The sequence below is a fragment of the Schistocerca americana genome, chromosome 10, assembly GCF_021461395.2.
Source record: "Schistocerca americana isolate TAMUIC-IGC-003095 chromosome 10, iqSchAmer2.1, whole genome shotgun sequence".
Taxonomy (NCBI): Eukaryota; Metazoa; Arthropoda; class Insecta; order Orthoptera; family Acrididae; genus Schistocerca; species Schistocerca americana.
Window position 1 is genome coordinate 170,737,597 of NC_060128.1, and position 23,158 is coordinate 170,760,754.

The 23,158-nt window shown below is 46.3% G+C and overlaps 1 protein-coding gene across 4 annotated transcripts in view; it reads right to left on the bottom strand.

Moving 5' to 3' along the window:
• Positions 1-23,158, bottom strand: part of LOC124552730 (calcium-binding mitochondrial carrier protein Aralar1) — a 719,518-nt gene that overhangs the window by 234,255 nt on the left and 462,105 nt on the right. The window contains exon 1 of one of the 4 annotated variants that reach the window (XM_047127070.1): positions 19,784-19,843. The exons of the other annotated variants lie outside the window; for them this stretch is intronic. Within the exon in view, the coding sequence (XP_046983026.1) occupies positions 19,784-19,819 (36 nt within the window). The 5' untranslated portion in view covers positions 19,820-19,843. Of the gene's footprint in view, positions 1-19,783; positions 19,844-23,158 lie in introns of those variants that run through there. 4 annotated transcript variants of the gene reach the window in all.

The window sequence follows — 23,158 nt, forward strand, 5'->3', positions numbered from 1 at the left end:
AAAGAAAGGATATTGCGGAGTGCAGAGTGAAAATATCATTCTGGAAACATCCCCAGTATGTGGCTAAGCCACGGACTTCTGTAAAGTTTGGAAGATAGGAGACGAGGTACTGGCAGAAGTAAAGCTGTGAAGACGGGGCGTGAGTCGTGCTTGGGCAGCTCAGTTGGTAGAGCACTTGCCCGCGAAAGGCAAAGGTCCCGAGTTCGAGTCTCGGTCCGGCACACAGTTTTAATCTGCCAGGAAGTTTCACAACAAACATCCATTTATAACTTTTTAATTCCTGTGCAATACTGTAAACGTGGTTCGGTGCACGTTTTCGGATTACACAGGCATGCTCCTTGTGTACGGTGAAGCTCAAGGTAACGGCAGAGCTGCTAGTCGGCTGTACCACGAACGTTTTACGCAACGCAGCACGCCACCGCACAAACTTGTTGCCCAAGTTACGCAGCGGTTCCGAGAAGCAGGTACCTCCACCGTGATGAGGCAGGACTCTGGTGCTCCACGGAACACCGCGCGCCCGGTTTCTCGCAGCAAGACAGACGTCAAGTGACGTCAGGCGACCGCCTACCCTATTGCACACCACGACAAACAACTCTGAGGCTTTCCTCTTAGCAAGCGCCGACGCGCTACACATATGAATTGTAACAGTTGTAGAACGAAAACGGTACATTTCCGGACATGGGTTCCTATTCCAAACACACACATCAAAAAAAGTTTTTGCATCACCTCGGTTCCGAGAGTTCCGGAACCTGTACAGAAAATTGGAATAGAGATCAATACAAACATCATTTCCGCCCTTTTTATTGCTCATGAAAACCACACATTGCATGTTGTACCTCCATACAGCGAGACCTTCAGAGCTGGTGGTCCAGATTGCTGTACACACCGGTACCTCTAATACCCAGTAGCACGTCCTCTTGCATTGATGCATGCCTGTATTCGTCTTGGCATACTATCCACAAGTTCATCAAGGCACTGTTGGTCCAGATTATCTCATTCGTCAACGGCGATTCGGCGTAGATCCCTCAGAGTGGTTGATGGGTCACGTCATAAACAGCCTTTTTCAATCTATCCCCGGCAAGTTCGATAGGGTTCATGTCTGGAGAACATGTTGGCCACTCTAGTCGAGCGATGTCGTCATCCCGAAGAAAGTCATTCACAAGATGTGGACGATGGGGGCGCGAATTTTCGTCCATGAAGACGAATGCCTCGCCCATACGCCGCCGATATGATTGCACTATCGGTCGGAGGATGGCATTCACGTATCGTACAGCCGTTACGGCGCCTTCCCTGACCACCAGCGGCGTACGTCGGCCCCACATAATGCCACCCCAAAACATCAGGGTACCTCCACCTTGCTGCATTCGTTGGACAGTGTGTCCAAGGCGTTCAGCCTGTCCGGGTTGCCTCCAAACGCGTGTCCGACGATTGTGTGGTTGAAGGGATATGCGACACTCATCGGTGAAGAGAACGTGACACCAATCCTGAGCGGTCCATTCGGCTTGTTGTTGGGCCCATCTGTACCGTGCTGCATGGTGTCGTGGTTGCAAAGATGGACCTCGCCATGGACGTCAGGAGTGAATTTGCGCATCATGCAGCCTATTGCGAACAGTTTGAGTCGTAATGCGACGTCGTGTGGCTGCACGAAAAGCATTGTTCAACATGGTGGCGTTGCTGTCAGGTTTCCGCCGAGCCATAATCTGTAGGTAGCGGTCATCCACTGCAGTAGTAGCCCCTGGGCGGCCTGAGCGAGGCATGTCACCGACAGTTCCCCTCTCTGTATCTCCTCAATGTCCGAACTACATCGCTTTGGTTCACTCCGAGACGCCTGGGCACTTCCTTTGTTGAGAACCTTTCCGGGCGGAAAGTAACAATGCAGACGTGATCGAACCACGGTATTCACCATGTAGGCATGGTTGAACTACAGACAACACGAGCCGTGTACCTCCTTCCTGGTGGAATGACTGGAGCTGATCGGCTGTCGGACCCTCTCCGTCTAATAGGCGCTGCTCATGCATGGTTGTTTACATCTTTCGACGGGTTTGGTGACATTCTGAACGATCAGCGGGACTGTGTGTGTGATACAATACCCACAGTCAACGTCTATCTTCAGGAGTTCTGGGGACCGGCATGATGCAAAACTTTTTTGATGTTTGTATTATGTACTCACTCCCCTCTACAAATCTTTGAAGTTCGGAACGGGAATTTCCGAACACCTTGTACAAACGATACGATTCTCACTAGTCCGATATCGTATTCATAAGCAATTAAAATTTTGAATTTGTAGGGATCCACAGCCCCCAGATCCTCAAACGTAAACATGGTCCATAGTACGCTGCCTACAACGGATCATGTTTACGTTTACTAAATATTCAGAAGTGTAGGTTCCTGTCCACTTGGAGCGCTGTTGTCGCAGAGTATAACAAAACTGTGCAGGGAAGCCGTGACTGTGCTAAGACCACATAAACAATCAAAAGTGTTCCACAAAATCGATTGTACCTAGCCATGGACTTGCCTAGCAAGCCGGTACACGTTGAAACAATGTTTGTCAATTTTTCACATTGATGCACACGTTCGTGTGTGTTTGGAGAGTAGCGAGAACGGTCACAAATGCAGACAATGTAGTCCTCACATTGACATTGGCACTAGGTTGAAAGGAGAAGAAGGAGAAAACAAGACTCTGGTCAAGGGAACGGCGTAAAATAAGAGGTTTCATCGTTGAAAATATGGTAAAGGAAATATTACTCTCACAGCTCGATGATTACTTCAACTTTCTTCGAATGGACAATGAAACTTTTTAAAACTTATCAAATCCTTCCTAAAACAGCAAGCTTGGCATACAAATTCGCTCTTATCTAGCTACGGATATGACAAACGAGACCGCACACGTACTAAGGAAGTTTGTCAGTTTAACATTTCTTTTGAGGCAGAGGCTTTTCGTGCGCGCTGTATTTTGGCAGTAGTGCGAACAGCTACAAATGCAGATAAAGCATTTCTAAATTGGCTTTGGCACTGTGTTTAAAGAAGAAAAAACAAGACGTGGGTGCAGGGAATGGTTTAAAATGAGAAATTTGCAAGTGAAAACTTGTTAATGGAAATGTTCCACTCAGAACCTGATGATTACATCAACTTTATGCGGACGGACAGCGAAATTTCATAACTTTTTCAGCGTTACTTTGCCCTCACACTGAAAAAGAAGACACAAGTGTGCGAAAATGTACTCTGTCACGACAGGTCATTAAAATACCGCAACGTGGGTATAGCCCACACCGTCTGTGGAAGAACCGTAGAACTTCGATTTCTCTTATCTCATTCCACTCCGCTTGTATGTCACTGTACGCGTTAAATATTGATTTTCTTCATAACCTCTTCATCCGTAATACAGGGTGAAGCGAAATTCGCGCAATCGGGCTTCACAGCGCGACTCCTCACATGCCAGCGAAATAAAAAAAAAAGTCACAAAATTTTTTCCGGCGAGTACATCCGGCAGAATAAGGACGTTAAAGAGTGGCAGTCTGGCAACACTGTAACCATATGTATATGTATGGTAACTAGCTCTGCCAACACGTTTGGTCGTGCTGTAGAGTTGGTGCAGTGGATATAGTTTTCGGGTTAGCTTGCAGGAGATCGAAGGTTCGATGCTGGGTTCAAAGAATGTTTTTATTTGGTAAATGTCCGCCCCCGGTAGCTGAGTGGTCAAGCGCGACAGAATGTCATAAATGTCCGCCCCCGGTAGCTGAGTGGTCAAGCGCGACAGAATGTCAATCTTAAGGGCCCGGCCGGGTTCGATTCCAGGCTGGGTCAGAGATTTTCTCCGTTCACGGACTGGGTGTTGTGTTGTCCTAATCATCATTTCATCCCCATCGACGCGCAAGTCATCGAAGTGGCGTCAAATCTAAAAGATTTGCACCCGGCGGTCTACCCGATAGGAGGCCCTAGTCACACGACATTTTTTTTATTTGGTAAATGTAGTCCAAGTGTTACGGTATCTGGCATCTTAATCGTCAACAGCGATTGCAGCAGGTCCTCTGGAAAACATTTGCACGTACATACGACAATCGTAGAAATGGAACATTCGTCAGCTTTGAAAGATGCCCTTTCCACGTCGTGGGCTCGAATTTATTCGCTCCACTTCGTCTACTAGAAGCGAAACCTTTTTTCTTTGTGCCCTCCTCTAATGGTCACATAGATTATTACCAACTATTATTCTTGCCTCGTTCAGGTCCATTACATTTCGTTAGGACCTTACGTTACCAGTAGGACTTGCAACGTGCTTTGCGAATGATGTCCAAACTCTGTTACTATTCGTATGTGTTATCACCATGGTCCCATTAATTGTTTCAACTGTCTAGTTCTTATTTGTCTAACCACGTATTTGTTGTAAATTTTGTGCAGCACGATTAATATGTGCTGTCAGAGGTGGTTACCATACGTGTTGTTACGGTGTTGCCAGATTGCCGTTCTTTAACGTCCTTTTTCTGCCGGATATACTCGCCAGGTTTTAAATTGTAAGACATTTCCAGGGGCAGATGTGGACTCTGACCACAATCTATTGGTTATGACCTGTAGATTAAAACTGAAGAAACTGCAAAAAGGTGGGAATTTAAGGAGATGGGACCTGGATAAACTAAAAGAACCAGAGGCTGTACAGAGATTCAGGCAGAGCATAAGGGAGCAATTGACAGGAATGGGGGAAATAAATACAGTAGAAGAAGAATGGGTAGCTTTGAGAGATGAAGTAGTGAAGGCAGCAGAGGATCAAGTAGGTAAAAAGACGAGGGCTAGTAGAAATCCTTGGGTAACAGAAGAAATACTGAATTTAATTGATGAAAGGAGAAAATATAAAAATGCAGTAAGTGAAACAGGCAAAAAGGAATACAAACGTCTCAAAAATGAGATCGACAGGAAGTGCAAAATGGCTAAACAGGGATGGCTAGAGGACAAATGTAAGGATGTAGAGGCCTATCTCACTAGGGGTAAGATAGATACCGCCTACAGGAAAATTAAAGAGACCTTTGGAGATAAGAGAACGACTTGTATGAATATCAAGAGCTCAGATGGAAACCCAGTTCTAAGCAAAGAAGGGAAAGCAGAAAGGTGGAAGGAGTATATAGAGGGTCTATACAAGGGCGATGTACTTGAGGACAATATTATGGAAATGGAAGAGGATGTAGATGAAGATGAAACGAGAGATATGATACTGCGTGAAGAGTTTGACAGAGCACTGAAAGACCTGAGTCGAAACAAGGCCCCCGGAGTAGACAATATTCCATTGGAACTACTGACGGCCGTGGGAGAGCCAGTCCTGACAAAACTCTACCATCTGGTGAGCACGATGTATGAAACAGGCGAAATACCCTCAGACTTCAAGAAGAATATAATAATTCCAATCCCAAAGAAAGCAGGTGTTGACAGGTGTGAAAATTACCGAACTATCAGCTTAATAAGTCACAGCTGCAAAATACAAACACGAATTCTTTACAGACGAATGGAAAAACTAGTAGAAGCCAACCTCGGGGAAGATCAGTTTGGATTCCGTAGAAACACTGGAACACGTGAGGCAATACTGACCTTACGACTTATCTTAGAAGAAAGATTAAGGAAAGGCAAACCTACGTTTCTAGCATTTGTAGACTTAGAGAAAGCTTTTGACAATGTTGACTGGAATACTCTCTTTCAAATTCTAAAGGTGGCAGGGGTAAAATACAGGGAGCGAAAGGCTATTTACAATTTGTACAGAAACCAGATGGCAGTTATAAGAGTCGAGGGGTATGAAAGGGAAGCAGTGGTTGGGAAAGGAGTGAGACAGGGTTGTAGCCTCTCCCCGATGCTATTCAATCTGTATATTGAGCAAGCAATAACGGAAACAAAAGAAAAGTTCGAAGTAGGTATTAAAATCCATGGAGAAGAAATAAAAACTTTGAGGTTCACCGATGACATTGTAATTCTGTCAGAGACAGCAAAGGACTTGGAAGAGCAGTTGAATGGAATGGACAGTGTCTTAAAAGGAGGATATAAGATGAACATGAGCAAAAGCAAAACGAGGATAATGGAATGTAGTCTAAGTCGGGTGATGCTGAGGGAATTAGATTAGGAAATGTGGCACTTAAAGTAGTAAAGGAGTTTTGCTATTTGGGGAGCAAAATAACTGATGATGGTCGAAGTAGAGAGGATATAAAATGTAGGCTGGCAATGGCAAGGAAAGCGTTTGTGAAGAAGGGAAATTTGTTAACATCCAGTATTGATTTAAGTGTCAGGAAGTCATTTGTGAAAGTATTTGTATGGAGTGTAGCCATGTATGGAAGTGAAACATGGACGATAAATAATTTGGACAAGAAGAGAATAGAAGCTTTCGAAATGTGGTGCTACAGAAGAATGCTGAAGATTTGATGGGTAGACCACATAACTAATGAGGAAGTACTGAACAGGATTGGGGAGAAGAGAAGTTTGTGGCACAACTTGACCAGAAGAAGGGATCGGTTGGTAGGACATGTTCTGAGGCATCAAGGGATCTCCAATTTAGTATTGGAGGGCAGCGTGGAGGGTAAAAATCGTAGAGGGAGACCAAGAGATGAATACACTAAGCAGATTCAGAAGGATGTAGGTTGCAGTAGGTACTGGGAGATGAAGAAGCTTGCACAGGATAGAGTAGCATGGAGAGCTGCATCAAACCAGTCTCAGGACTGAAGACCAGAACAACAACAATACTCGCCAGACGAAATTTTGTGACAGACTTTTTTTTTGTCGCTGGCATGTGAGGAGTCGCGCTACGAAGCCGGAGTGCCGGAATTTCGCTCCACCCTGTGTACGGCTGGTAAAGATGTAATACTTCTACCAGTTTGGTAACTGTCAGAGCTATTTTGTTTTATATCATAGTTTTCATAGTAGTGGGAACTCGCGGTGCGGTGAGTTAAATCGTAATAAAACAATTTTTGACTGAACAATGCCGCGAAACGTCGAAACAAACAACGTCTGGCATCTTGTAGAACTTTGCGTCAATTAAAATTTCTCGCAAACACGTCAAACGCGTTCTATGCTTTACAAACACGTCAAACTGCACCGTACACGGTTAAATATTTGGCAAGCGTAGTTAAGTTTAACAAAATGTTTGAGCGTTTAAGGGGACCTTCAAACTGTGCCCGTACTTCATCAGGCGATGGCACTGCCCCCCAAGCCGCAGCAGAGCAGTTAGCTAGTGCAGACGCAACACACGTCCCGCCATCTGAGCAGACAGACGGAGCTGGGAATGGAGTGAGTGGGGGTCCGTGTGGGCGAGGGAGGGGAGGTAAGAGGAAGTTACGCCACCACTGCTGCAGCATCAGCAGCAGGGATTCCACTGTGACGTCAGCAGCTCCACGCTCCACCTGGCGCTAGATTCAAAAGGCGGACTCGAGCGGTCGACTGCTTCCACGTGAATGAGAACCAATTACGATAAGTTGTGAAAGGTGGCTACATTGAGTCACAGCGCCAGATATGGCGCCAAAGATTATTATTCCACCGCCTCCACTGAGCAATAGTAGTTAAGAGGATGTCGAGGACAGCAGTTGTTGTTCTGTTGGGCGAGAGAGTAGACGCTGTTCGGTTGGTGTAATGTATAGATGGAAGAAGTTGCAATTGTCAGAATATATTCGAGAAAGGAGATGGGCTTTTATTTTATGATGCTGGCGTAATAGAATATTTTCGTCAATATATAATGAGATAAAAAGGTATTACAGTTTTCTTTAATGACAATTCCTCTTGCTCACAGCTACAGCCAACAAAGCATCTGGCTCGTGTTCATTTATTAGACTTGTAATTCTGGTTTCTATGAGCAATTATAGTATTTCTGGTTTTTCAATTAGTTCATTGTAAATGGTGTTTAAAATATTTTGTCGTATTGAGAAAGACCCGAGCCAGATACATGTACGTTGAGTCACACTACCACACACAGAACAGTTACACTTGTGCTTTGTTGTTTCGCAGCTTTTACAGTTGCAGGGGACTTAATTAATCTATTGTGTTAATGGAAATTCCTTGTCAGTCTTTATTTTTATTTTATGCAGTCAGATTGCGTGCTAAGACTAGTCAGGGCCAACCGGTTACGAGACTTCGTAACCGGTCACACAGCTACTAAAAGTATTGCATTTATTCATTAATATTAGTCCATTCTTATTAATTAAGCCCCCATGCAGTTGTTGTACCTTCAGTGAAATTATCGTCGCTTTTGTCTGTTCCAATCTACTAACTCATGTAACCCACTATTACAATTTCGATTATTTTCTTGTTATTAGGTGTCACAGTCACGTAAAACTGTCTGAACGATAATGCTTATATCATTTGAGTGTGACTTATTTTCTTCTGGTGACACATCCTCTGTTCCGGCCTCGTAGACACTGTCAGTAGGTTTTGCACATAACGTAAACGTTTCAGCATTATTATACAGGGTGTGAATGTATTTCTGTGACTACAAAACTTTATTTATAAGGAACTTTGCTATACAGGGTGGTCGGAAGTAGTCTTAAGAGCTTTTGATGGTGCTGCAGCACAGGTTGTGCTGAGAAATAACTGTTAGGAAAAAATTCGGTACATTTCACCGTTTCCGAGTTAATTACACTACCGGCCATTAAAATTGTTACACCACAAAGATGCCGTGCTACAGACGCGAAATTTAACCGACAGGAAGAAGATGCTCCGATATGCAAATGATTAGTTTTTCAGAGCATTCACACAAGGTTGGCGCCGCTGGCGACACCTACAGCGTGCTGACATGAGGAAAGTTTCCAACGGATTTCTCATACACAAACAGCAGCTGACCGGCGTTGCCTAGTGAAACGTTGTTTTGATGCCTCTTGTAAGGAGGAGAAATGCGTGCCATCACGTTTCCGACTTTGATAAAGGTCGGATTGTAGCCTGTCGCGATTGCGGTTTATCGTATCGCGACATTGCTACTCGCGTTGGTCGAAATCCAATGACTTGTGGCAGAATGTGGAACCTGTGGGTTCAGGAGGGTAATACAGATCGCCGTGCTGGATCCCAACGGCCTCGTATCACTAGCAGTCTAGATGACAGGCATCTTATCCGCATGGCTGTAACGGATCGTGCAGCCACGTCTCGATCCCCGAGTCAACAGATGGGGACGTTTGCAAGACAACAACCATCTGCACGAACAGTTCGACGACGTTTGGAGCAGCATGGACTATCAGCTCGGAGACCATGGGTGCGGTTACCCTTGACGCTGCATCACAGACAGGAGCGCCTGCCATGGTGTACTCGACGACGAACCTGGGTGCACGAATGGCAAAACGTCGTTTTTTCGGATGAATCCAGGTTCTGTTTACAGCATCATTATGGTCGCATCCGTGCTTGGCGACATCGCGGTGAACGCACATTGGAAGCGTGTATTCGTCATCGCCATACTGGCGTATCACCCGGCGTGATGGTATGGGGTGCCATTGGTTACACGTCTCGGTCACCTCTTTGAACAGTGGACGTTACATTTCAGATGTGTTACGACCCGTGGCTCTACCCTTCATTCGATCCCTGCGAAACCCTAAATTTCAGCAGGATAATGCACGACCGCATGTTGCAGGTCCTGTACGGGCTTTTCTGCATACAGAAAATGTTCGACTGCTGCCCTGGCCAGCACATTCTCCAGATCTTTCACCAATTGAAAACGTCTGGTCAATGGTGGCCGAGCAACTGGCTCGTCACAATACGCCAGTCACTACTCTTGATGAACTGTGGTATCGTGTTGAAGCTGCATGGGCAACTGTACCTGTACACGCCATCCAAGCCCTGTTTGACTCAATGCCCAGGCGTATCAAGGCCGTTATTACGGCCAGAGGTGATTGTCCTGGGTACTGATTTCCCAGGATCTATGCACCCAAATTGCGGGAAAAGTTAATCACATGTCAGTTCTAGTATAATATATTTTTCCAACGAATACCTGTTTATCATCTGCATTTCTTCTTGGTGCAGCAATTTTAATGGCCAGGAGTGTAGTATCGAACTTGGCCAGTCAGGCAGTTGCGTCTAGAAATACAAACTGCCCGCCAGAGACGGTATCGCCACGCGTGTTCTTCCTTTGGTTTCCTGATACCGAACAAGAGAGCGACACAAAAATTGGACATTGGATGATAGTAAGGATAGATTCAGGGGCAAAGGCTCAGCAGTCTCGTGCGCTATTATCTACGCTATGAGAACAACTAACAGTAACTGTACGTGGCGTAACTCATTAAGATTTATTTTGGGTACAATTTCACAAGTGCTCCGTTTGTTTCCCTTGGAAGGTCTAGGGCAGGCGATACTCAATTTCTCTCCATGTCTTTGCCAACATATATGCCGTCACCCCCTCTACAGCATCTCGAATTCGTGCCGTAATAGTTTGCACACGAGGAACTGGGTGAAGTGAATGCTGGATCCTTAATATAAACATACAAAAAAAATCAAGAGGGACTATGTATGATGAACACGGTGGCCATGATACTGGACCGTCTGTACCGATCCACCTGTCCGGAAAATTTACATCCAAGAACTGACGAACAAATAACCCGCAATGTGGCGATGCACCATCTCGTTCAAATACTGCCCACCATTAAAAAAAAAATTAGTATACAACTAACCACTGTAAAGAAAGAGCTACGTACTACTCAAATCACATACCGAGGTTATCTGCATCGATATTAAAGCAGGAAGCTCAGCTCAAATTTTTGTTGACTGTAGTGTCAATGTAACACCATGTGCGATTTTATTTACGGCGAGTCATCTTGACTTGGATATAACTAGTATGAAAATTTGCGGTTTACAAGCTGATGGGCGGAGCGGGGTAGTTGCACGGTCTGGGGCGTCTTGTCACAGTTCGCGTGGCTTTCCCCGTCGGAGGTTCGAGTCCTCCCTTGGGCATGGTGTGTGTATGTTGTCCTTCTCGTAAGTTAGGTTAAGTTAGATTAATTTGTGTGTAAGCCTAGGGACCGATGACCTCAGCAGTTTGGTCCCATAGTCCTTACCACATTTTTTTTTTTTTTTTTTTTTTTTTTTTTTTTTTACGAGCTGACGTATTTGCGATCTGATCGTAATTTATATTTCAGTGTCTGATTCTCATTATGTTCTTTTATCCATGTAGCACTGAACGCAGCTACACAGTAGCTGAAATCGATCTGGAATAAACAGATTTAAAAAAGGTACGGCCGATGCTGCCCCCTTCTATCTTGCTTATATCTGACACGGCCGTGCAGCACGCTGTTCTTGAAACATGGCGAAATATTTATGGACTAACTTTACGATCTAGAGTGAGTATAGATCTTGCCACATAATCTATTCATACGAAATTTCAGTAGATAACATTTGTAAGTACATTCATAATTAATGCATTCAATAAATATAGTATCAGTTAAATAAGGAAGTATGTTGGGACGCTTGCTGCTCACGTTATTTATTAATGATCATGTAGGCACTATTAATAACAACTTTGGATTTTTTTAGATGATGCAGCTATCTGCAGTTTTCTTAAGAGCGTGCAAAAATGTAACAGGAGAGAGAGAATGCTCCTCCAATGAACAATATGAGCTAGGGAACCTGGGATCGGAGAAGCCAGCTGAAGGAGATGCGGAAGTAAACTTATCTACCGCTTTGTGTAGCATTACTGGTTTCCAACTTATTTACAAGTAACATGTGTAGTACACGTTTACACGTCCTGTGCTGTTTATTTACATGCACAGTCTTTATTTCCTGCAAGGAAAGAAGGAGGACGAGCCTGAATACCAGGAAGTCATCTTGCAGGTTTTGTTTACTTTACTTGCCCTTAAGTTGGCTCTGTTGTATCGTATTTACACTGACCCATGACAGAACGTGCTATGAACCAACGACAGGTCCTTTCATTATTCAGTGCTATTCAGACACTTACAGCACAATGCGATGGAGCAGTACCGGTATTTCCCGGTCGCTGGATTGGGAGATCCTATTCCACGGCCTTCGAGGTCACGTGACCGCAATCCCATTATTTCCTGTGGGGAATCTAAAGTCAACTGGGTATATGAGACCGCTGTGGATACGGAGGTGGAATTAGTTGACAGAACTGCAGCTGCCTGTGATGTGATACGAAACACACCAGGAATATTTGCCAGGGAGCGTCAGAATGTTGTTTGCTGATGTCGTGCTTACATTGAAGTTGATGGCCGTCAGTTTGAGCACATTTTTATAATATATAGTACAAATGGTATCTGCAGTTAACTAATGCAAATAAAAAAGTAGACAGTGGCGTAATTTTATTCCTATTACCTCTGTAAGCTGGTTTCTCCGAGCCGAGGCTCCCTACCTCAAATTGTTCAGTGGAGCATCTTCTATCTCGTGTTAAACTTTTGCACCCTCTTACGGAGGCACCCTTTATATAGAGAAGTACCGCCCACACACAGCTGCAGTAGAAGATCTTGATAAAATTCAAGGATTTGCGAATTTTCAGAAAATAAAAATTTACGACTTCACAAAACTAAAAAGAAAAGTACTATCCCAACGAGACGCAGTTGGTATCAGCCAATTCATACAAATACCTAGGTGTAACACTTTGTACGGATATGGAATGCAAAGATAGCATAGACTGAGTCGTAGGTAAAGCAGGTGGTAGGCTGTGATTCAGTGATAGAATACTGGGGAAGTGCAGTAAATCTGGAAGGGAGACTGCTTACAAAAGTTTCGCGTGACGCATCTTAGGATATTGCTCAAGTGTGTGGAGCCCGTACCTAACAGGACTAACAGGGGTTATTGGACGTACACAGAGAAGGGCAGCCACAAATGGTCACAGGTTTGTTTGACCAGTGTGAGAGTGCCGCAGGGATGCTGAAAACGCTGAATATACTACTACTGCCGGCCGCTTGTGGCCAAGCGGTTCTAGGCGCTTCAGTCTGGAACCGCGCGACCGCTGCGGTCGCAGGTTCGAATCCTGCCTCGGGCATGGATGTGTGTGTTGTCCTTAGGTTAGTTAGGTTTAAGTAGTTCTAAGTTCTAGGGGACCGATGACCTCAGATGTTAAGTCCCATAGTGCTCAGAGCCATTTTTATACTGCTGCTACTGCTGTAGGGACTAATCAGAGAGCGTACAGAGCCGACTAAGTAGCCATTCTCCCACCGCTCCACATGCGGTTTGCAGGGCACAGATGTTAACGTATTGGGTTGGTGGATACGTTCGTAGCGTTTTTCCATTGGTTTAATATAAACACAGCGGAGACTTTAGTCATCAATAATACACTCCTGGAAATGGAAAAAAGAACACATTGACACCGGTGTGTCAGACCCACCATACTTGCTCCGGACACTGCGAGAGGGCTGTACAAGCAATGATCACACGCACGGCACAGCGGACACACCAGGAACCGCGGTGTTGGCCGTCAAATGGCGCTAGCTGCGCAGCATTTGTGCACCGCCGCCGTCAGTGTCAGCCAGTTTGCCGTGGCATACGGAGCTCCATCGCAGTCTTTAACACTGGTAGCATGCCGCGACAGCGTGGACGTGAACCGTATGTGCAGTTGACGGACTTTGAGCGAGGGCGTATAGTGGGCATGCGGGAGGCCGCGTGGACGTACCGCCGAATTGCTCAACACGTGGGGCGTGAGGTCTCCACAGTACATCGATGTTGTCGCCAGTGGTCGGCGGAAGGTGCACGTGCCCGTCGACCTGGGACCGGACCGCAGCGACGCACGGATGCACGCCAAGACCGTAGGATCCTACGCAGTGCCGTAGGGGACCGCACCGCCACTTCCCAGCAAATTAGGGACACTGTTGCTCCTGGGGTATCGGCGAGGACCATTCGCAACCGTCTCCATGAAGCTGGGCTACGGTCCCGCACACCGTTAGGCCGTCTTCCGCTCACGCCCCAACATCGTGCAGCCCGCCTCCAGTGGTGTCGCGACAGGCGTGAATGGAGGGACGAATGGAGACGTGTCGTCTTCAGCGATGAGAGTCGCTTCTGCCTTGGTGCCAATGATGGTCGTATGCGTGTTTGGCGCCGTGCAGGTGAGCGCCACAATCAGGACTGCATACGACCGAGGCACACAGGGCCAACACCCGGCATCATGGTGTGGGGAGCGATCTCCTACACTGGCCGTACACCACTGGTGATCGTCGGGGGACACTGAATAGTGCACGGTACATCCAAACCGTCATCGAACCCATCGTTCTACCATTCCTAGACCGGCAAGGGAACTTGCTGTTCCAACAGGACAATGCACGTCCGCATGTATCCCGTGCCACCCAACGTGCTCTAGAAGGTGTAAGTCAACTACCCTGGCCAGCAAGATCTCCGGATCTGTCCCCCATTGAGCATGTTTGGGACTGGATGAAGCGTCGTCTCACGCGGTCTGCACGTCCAGCACGAACGCTGGTCCAACTGAGGCGCCAGGTGGAAATGGCATGGCAAGCCGTTCCACAGGACTACATCCAGCATCTCTACGATCGTCTCCATGGGAGAATAGCAGCCTGCATTGCTGCGAAAGGTGGATATACACTGTACTAGTGCCGACATTGTGCATGCTCTGTTGCCTGTGTCTATGTGCCTGTGGTTCTGTCAGTGTGATCATGTGATGTATCTGACCCCAGGAATGTGTCAATAAAGTTTCCCCTTCCTGGGACAAGGAATTCACGGTGTTCTTATTTCAATTTCCAGGAGTGTATATTCTCCTTCACTATTCGCAACTGGCTGCCAACGCTGGGGTATCTTTTACATTCCCTGATTTTGAGCCGAAGAACTCGTCGAGCCATCTACGGAGGGCATTTTCATCCGGAAAGGAAGTTATTTGAAGGTAGTTCGATAGAGAGCGGAAAAGGTGAAACTATGAGGGCGCAAGATCAGGTGAATAATGGGGTTGCGGAATGACTTCCCAACCCAGCACATAGTCTTTCTTGTCAGTCTAGCAGAATGAAAGCGGGCGTTAGCGTCCAGTGGCACCACTTCACGCAGTCTTCCTGGTCGTTGTTCTTGAATTGCGTCTGCAAGACATCTCAGTTGTTGACAATAAATGTCAGCAGTGATGGTTACATCTTGGGGAACCAGTTCGTAGTACACTATACCACCACTGTTTGACCAGATGCATGACGTTATCTTTTGTGGATGCGCGCAGGTCTTTGTAAGAGCTGCTGCTTTGCTTCGGCCTGACCACTCGTTTATTTTCCATATGTTATCGTAAAGACACCAGTAACGATACAGGATACGAATGGTGGGTGTTGCCCACGAGACAATTGATGACGAACAAGCAGATATGCACATATGGCTACCTGCTGACTTTTGTGATTCTGGGTTAGAACATGCGGTACCCACAGACCAGATTTTTGAACATACCCCACTGCACGCAAATTTCGCACGACGGTCGAATGATCGCAGTTCACCACATTGGCCAGTTCTCGAGTACACTGTCTTAAATCATTTTCGATCAGTCAGTTTATCTTCTTCACACTCCGAAGGTCTTCCTGAACGTAGAATCACAAATGTCAAAACGATCCTCCTTAAAACGAGGAAACCATTTTCTTGCGGTGCTCTGTCCGATGGCATTAGCTCCACACACGACGCAAATGTTTCTGGCTGTCTCACGTATTCCCACCCATCTATGTCGGAAATGTTCCGATTTCTCCACTTGGCACTCATTTTCTAGCGTCCACAGCTCCACTGTCTACCTCCAAACGACAAAATGACGATACAGAGAACTCCAGAAAAATGTAGACCCTCTTTCATACTGTTATCAATATTACTGGCACGAAATGACATACAGTTACTATTCTTTCACGGAGGTGGGAGAGGGGGGGGGGGGGAAGATTATTTTGTGTGTTCAAAGTGACCCCATTATTAGCCAAACAACGTCGATGGCGCTGAACTCTTGACCGAGCTACGTCTGTTAAGAGTTGCCTGTGTGATAGCGGCACAGGACGCTTCGATGGTTCCTCGTAGCTCGGTCACTGTAGCTGGCTTCTGCCGGTAAACATTTTTTAAGGTCCCACCCCATAATTAGAAGCCAAGAGACGTAACGTCTGGAGACCATGATGGGTACTCAACAGCTCCTCTTCGAGCTGTCCACGTCCGGGTATTTTCACCCAAGAAGGCTCTGACATCTCTGTGGTAGTGAGGCAGAGCGTCATCACGTTATAGGTAAAATCCTTCATTTCCAAACATCTCTCGGGTGGCAGGTAAAATTAAAGTTTGCAGTATATGAAGATACATCTCACCAGTTACTGTACCTTTAAGGGCGAATGGGGCAATCACACCATGCAATGACAGAGCACATCACATATTAACACCTGGTAGATTGATACGTTCACAGTCGTAACGTGAGAATTTCCAGGAGCCCAGTACACGCAATTGTGGCGGTTTACAGTACCGTTCAGTTCGAACTGCACCTCGTCAAACCATATGATCATCCGTGCAGACAGTCATCCTGGCGAAGCAGGATTTCGAACCACTCGCGATAGTCCATCCTTAGATGCGGGTCGTCCTCGTTCATAGCATGCGGCGATCTTGGAATGTTCACTTTTCCACTTTGCAGCGTTCACAATCCGTGGTACGCTTGATAGGCTTATCCCGCTCTCACATGCACCCTGCTTCACAGATTTCAGACGTGCCCTGGTAAAAAGCTGCAACACGGCAGCGCTAGAAGGTAGACTCATTGACGTTTTTGGCCCCCGGACCTCTACTTATACGAGGGTTGCAACTTTAATAGTGGCAACTATTTATTTGCGGCTCGTACAGAATAGGTTTTGAAGTTTTACTGACCTTCAGAGTAGTCACCAGCATTGTCAATAACCCATTGCCAGTGACGTGGAAGTCGTAGGATACTCTTAGCAGTGCCAATTGTGTTGACAATTCGAGCGGCGCGGTCTGTTGCCCGACGAATTTGTAGCAGTTCTGAAGCGAATGCCGTGAAGTGTTTCCATCAGCTTAGAAATCGAGTTGAACGCATGAGGGCTTAAGTCAGGGAAGTGCAGTAGGTGGTATAGCACTTAGCAGCTCCATGAGTCAAACAAATCGGTAACAGATTGCACTGTACGTGCTTGAGCGTTGAGCTGCAAAATGATGGTCAGGTCCTGCATAAAGTGTCATCACTTCTGTCTCTATGCTGTTCATTTTTGGAACAGAACCTACGACCAGCTTAGAGACAGAAGTGCTGACACTTTCTGCAGGACCTGTCCATCATTTTGCAGGATAATGCTCTAGCACGTACAGTGCAAGCTGTTACTGACCTAATAGATAGTGTCGCAAGTTCCATGCGGCTTTTCGCGGATGATGCTGGAGTATACAGAGAAATTGCAGTATTAGAAAATTGTAGCGAAATGCAGGAAGATCTGCAGCGGGTAGGTACTTGGTGCAGGGAGTGGCAACTGACCCTTAACATAGGCAAATGTAATGTATTGCGAGTACATAGAAAGAAGGATCCTTTATTGTATGATTATATGATAGCGGAACGAACACTGGTACCAGTTACTGTTGTAAAATATCTGGGAGTATGCGAGCGGAACGGTTTGAAGTGGAATGATAATATAAAATTAATTGTTGCTAAGGCGGGTGCCAGATTGAGATTCATTGGGAGAGTCCTTAGAAAATGTAGTCCATCAACAAAGGAGGTGGCTTACGAAACACTCGTTCGACCTATACTTGAGTATTGCTCATCAGTGTGGGATCCGTACCAGATCGCGTTGACAGAGGAGATAGAGAAGATCCAAAGAAGAGCGGCGCGTTTCGTCACAGGGTTATTTGGTAACCGTGATAGCGTTACAGAGATGTTTAGCAAACTCAAGTGGCAGACTCTGCAACAGAGGCGCTCTGCATCGCGGTGTAGCTTGCTGTCTTGGTTCCGAGAGAGTGCGTTTCTGGATGAGGTATCGAATATATTGCTTCCCCCTACTTATACCTCCCGAGGAGATCACGAATGTAAAATCAGAGAGATTCGAGCGCGCACGGAGGCTTTCCGGCAGTCGTTCTTCCCGCGAACCATTCGCGACTGGAACAGAAAAGGGAGGTAATGACAGTGGCACGTAAAGTGCCCTCCGCCACACACCGTTGCGTGGCTTGCGGAGTATAAATGTAGATGTAGATTTGTTTGACTGATGGGGCTGCGAAATGCTATACCACCTACTGCACTCCCCTGATTTATGCCCTCGTGAGTTCAACTCGATTTCTAAACTGAAGGAAACACTTCACGGCATTCGCTTCAGAATTGCTACAAATTCGTCGGGCAACAGACCGCGGCGCTCGAACTGTCAACACAACAGCCACTGCTAACAGTATCCTACGACTTCCAAGTCGCTGGCAACGGGTTGTAAACAATGCTGGTGACTACTTTGAAGGTCAGTAAAACTTTGAAACACGTGTTATTTTGTAAGAGCTGTAAATACCGGGTGATCAAAAAGTCAGTATAAATTTGAACACTAAATAAATCACAGAATAATGTAGATAGAGAGGTAAAAATTGACACTCATGCTTGGAATGACATTGGGTTTTATTAGAACAAAAAAAAAGTATTGCTAGACGCGTGAAAGATCTCTTCCGCGCATCGTTTGGAGATGATCGTGTGCTACGCCGCCATTCTCGTCATGCTTCGCCTCTCAGGTCCCCAGATCTCAGTCCGTGCGATTATTGGCTTTGCGGTTACCTGAAGTCGCAAGTGTATCGTGATCGACCGACATCTCTAGGGATGCTGAAAGACAACATCCGACGCCAATGCCTCACCATTACTCCGGACAGGCTTTACAGTGCTGTTCACAACATTATTCCTCGAGTACAGCTATTGTTGAGGAATGATGATGGACATATTGAGCATTTCCTGTAAAGAACATCATCTTTGCTTTGTCTTACTTTGTTGTGCTAATTATTGCTATTCTGATCAGATGAAGCGCCATCTGTCGGACATTTTTTGAACGTTTGTTTTTGTTCTAATAAAACCCCATGTCATTCCAAGCATGTGTGTCAATTTGTACCTCTCTATCTACATTATTCCGTGATTTATTCAGTTTTCAAATTTATACTGACTTTTTGATCACCCGGTATTTTGTACAAGCCATAAATAAATAGTTGCCACTATTAAAGTTGCAACCCTCTTACACATGCTGAGCAGTACCGTCGGCTTCAAGTTTGCCCCGAATTCGATAAACTGTTCGTTGGTGGCAGAGTTCCGTATACGTTACGCCATTGCCGTTCTGCCTCCATGATGTTTTCGTACTTGCCGTATCATTTCTGTGCGGCCTTGCATCGCTTAAACGACTATCTTACTTCATTCATTGCTGCACTGTGATCTGACGGAAAACGCGCACCAAGGGGTGTTGAGAAATCAGTGCACTACGCTACCGCGCAAAGTTGCAACGATATGTCGGTTTATTTCAAAGATATTAACTAACAAAGAGTGTCTATATTTTTCTGGACCCCTCTGTACGTAAACTGAAACAGCAACTGTCAACTACAATAATGAAAAATGACAAGTGATAAATAAACGCGTAGCAATCGGAGTACCAACACGCAAAACGAAAATGCTACAAACTTTAGGACCAAAGTGGTAAATGCGAGTCCGACTGCCTCCAGTCAGCTCGCGCTGGCGAGTCCTTGGTCTGACCTCTACTTACGGAAGAACTACTTCCAGCAAGCACAGCGCGCAGCCAGCTATTCGGGTACGGCACGTGACGTCACGCCCGACACTCACGCGCCAATGGGTGCAGGAGACAGGTGCTAGCACAGGGTGAAGCTAGTTGCGATATGCTGGCCAGAACTCAGGCATTCGCCGCTCAGCAGGTGGCGTTGCTACGAGACAGCGCGGGGCGTGGCGGGCTAGCGTTCTACGTACCCTCATCCGGCCGTGCTCGTCCTTCACCTTCACCATGGCGCCGGCTGCTCGCGCACTACGCGTCACGCACACGCACACTACACGCACGCCACACGCTCCTTTCGCGCAGACTGGCGCCGCCGCTCGCCTATCAGCACGCCTCGGCAGTTGTTCGTCTCTCCCTCTCCCTCTCGCTCCCAGCGTCAGAGATACCGGACCGCCGGCTGTGACGTTCGACCTATCGATTCACGACGACGTCGACTACTCGCCTTAAGTGAGTTCCGTCGGCCGAACACTGGCGGCATCCGGCCATTAAGGCTACTGTCCACTACTGTCCAGCTTAACAAATGCTGCGACAAAAACTGAACGTAAATCCCGGTCCAGGATAAGGGTCGTCTTCTTAAAACGCTATGTGATACTCAACTGCATCTGATTACGCCTACATCATTCTCCGCAAGCGGAGGGTACTTTTGATACTACTAACTGATGACCCCTTTCCCGTTCCACTGGCGAACGGCGCGTGGGAAGAACGACAGTCGGTATGTTGAAATGGCTCTGAGCACTATAGGACTTAACTTCTGAGGTCATCAGTCCCCTAGAACTTAGAACTACTTAAACCTAACGAACCTAAGGACATCACAAACATCCATGCCTGACGCAGGATTCGAACCTGCGACCGTACCAGCAGCGCGGTTCCGGACTGAAGCGCCTAGAACCGCACGGCCAAAGCGGCCGGCAGTCTTGAATCCAGTCACAAATCTGGTTATGTACTCGGTAACCTCAAATTTTTTCTAAACATATTAATGTGTGTTTCCATGCTGACGTGAGGACTTTACAATTTTCGTAATTTTTATAGGAGTTGAAGCTCAAAGCTTGGATATCCACTTCCTAAAGCTCTACGACGCAATTCTTAAAAAAAATCGCATTTGAAGGTTAGAATATTTCCGAAAGTTATTATGTACATTTATAGCTGCTTAGTTTAACCTCCGGTACGATTCCATTAAATCATTTGTACAGCCTTGCACGAAACGTCAGGGATTGAAGAGTTCCATGGACCACAGCTATACAACCCGGAAGAATCCTCAGCAGCTGAAACATCCGGTCGTAAAAGCCTTCATTGTATCATCAACAAGTGTCAGCGTGCGAACCGTTCAACGAAACATCATCGATAAGGGCTTTCAGAGCTGAAGGCCCCCTCGTGTGCCCTTGATGACTGCACCAAACATAGCGTTACGCCTCACCTGGGCCCGTCAACACCGACATTGATCACTGGAAACATGTTGCCTGGTCGGACTAGTCGCGTTTCAAATTCCGTCCATGGACCCTGAATGTCAGTAGGGGAGTGTGCAAGATGGTGGAGGTTCTGTAATGGTGTGGGGTGTGTGCAATTTGAGTGCTATGGGACCCCTGATACGTCTAGATACGACTCTGACAGGTAACACATACGTAAGCATCCTGCCTGACGACCTGCATCCATTCATGTCCACTGTGCATTCCGACGGACTTGGGCAATTCCAGCAGGACAGTAGGACACCCCTCACGTCCGAAATTGCTACGTAGTGGCTGCAGGAACTCTCTTCTGAGTTTGAACACGTCCGCTGGCCAAACTCCCCAGAGATGAACATTATTAATCATATCTGGGATGCTTCACAACGTGCTGTTCAAACGCAATGTCCGCCCACTCGTACAATTACGGATTTATAGACAGCTCTGTAGGATTCATGGTGTGAATTCCCTCCAAAACATTAGTGGAGTCCATGTGACGTCGTGTTGCACACTTTTAAGTGCTCGCGAGAGCCATACACGATACTGGGCAGGTGTACCAGTTTCTTTGGCTCTTCAGCGTGTGTACTCTTTCTTCCGGGTTTTCCCTGCGCTTATAACATCTCTCCACTCTCTCTTTCTTCCTCTTCCCTTCCTGTGACATGCCTGAAATCACATCCAGACAACCCTTAATTGACCGCTACCGGCAAATATGTACTATCGTTGATCTAGTTGGCAGCTGAAGCTTAACTTTATAGAATTCGCAGGACCATAGCCGTTCCCGAAACTTTGCATTTATGGCCGTGTACAAGAACGTGTAGATGTTTCACAAAGCAGACGGAGCAAGTCGTGCAGACGATCACGCAAGGAGATTGAATGACCGACCGACATCGGAAACAATGATGCCATCACAGTTCTGAATATTCAAAACCTTGTAATTTCACTTGTGTATCGCTCTTGAAGTACCGTAAATCAGGTACACGTTGACGCTCTTGCGCTGTACGGCGACTAACCCCTTACCGTACCTCCGTCTTCGGTGAAAGATCAGTATTCAGCTCACTGCACGTACCTGAAACAAGAGAAACGAAATCAGTGAGTTAACTGCAGCGAAATGCATATAAATAGCGAATGGAGAATCAATTTGTCTCCTCACTAGCTATAAGAAATCAGGATACATTATGTACCAAATGGGCACGCGCATACTATGAAACAAACACATACAAAAGCAAAGGCCGGCACACAAACAAACATAACGCAATGACTGTGTTAGCGGAGGTTTCTTTGGGGTGCATAGAGTCCACCGTAAGACGCTGGAGGAGCGAAGTGTTCCAAGAGATTTGAAAAATACGCAGGTCATTCCAGTTTTCGAGAAGGATTGTCGGGCAGACGTACAAAACTATTAGCCTATACTACTGATATCAGTCTGTTGTAAAATTTTACAACCCGTTGTATACTCGCGTGTTAAGACATTTCTGGAAACCGAAACGCTCCTCTGTAGGAATAAACACGGGTTTAGAAGTGAATTATCGTGAGAGGCCCAGATCGCTCTGGTCGTCCACGGGACCCAAAAACCCGCAGATAGAGGCGCCCAGGTATCTGCCGTGTTCCTTGACTTCCTGAAGGTGTACCGTAGAGTAACACTATATCGCCCTATGAGCAAAATACGAGGGAACGGAAAATCAGACCACATCCACTTGGCTGAAAAGTTTCTAGAAAATAGTACACAGTATGTCATTTGTAACGGGAGAGAAATCTTCAGACGTAAAGTAATTTCGGGCTATTCCAGTGGAGTGTTTAAGGACCACTACTTTTCACTATCTGTAAGAATGACCATGAAGATAGCGTCGGAACCATCATGAAGCTGTGCTCGCACGACAGCGTCGTATACAAACAAGTCGCTACTCTAGAAAATGGTAGCGAAAATGCACGAAGACGCGCAGAGGACCGACGCCTGATGCAACTACTGGCACTTGAGCCTCAACATAGACAAATACAACGCATTGCGAATACACAGGCACAGGGGCCAATTACTGTATGATTATACGACTGCAGTCACTGTGAGCAGTTACTTCCACAAAATATTTAGGAGACATACAAGTAATCGCAGGAATGGCGGATGTTAGACTGGGATTC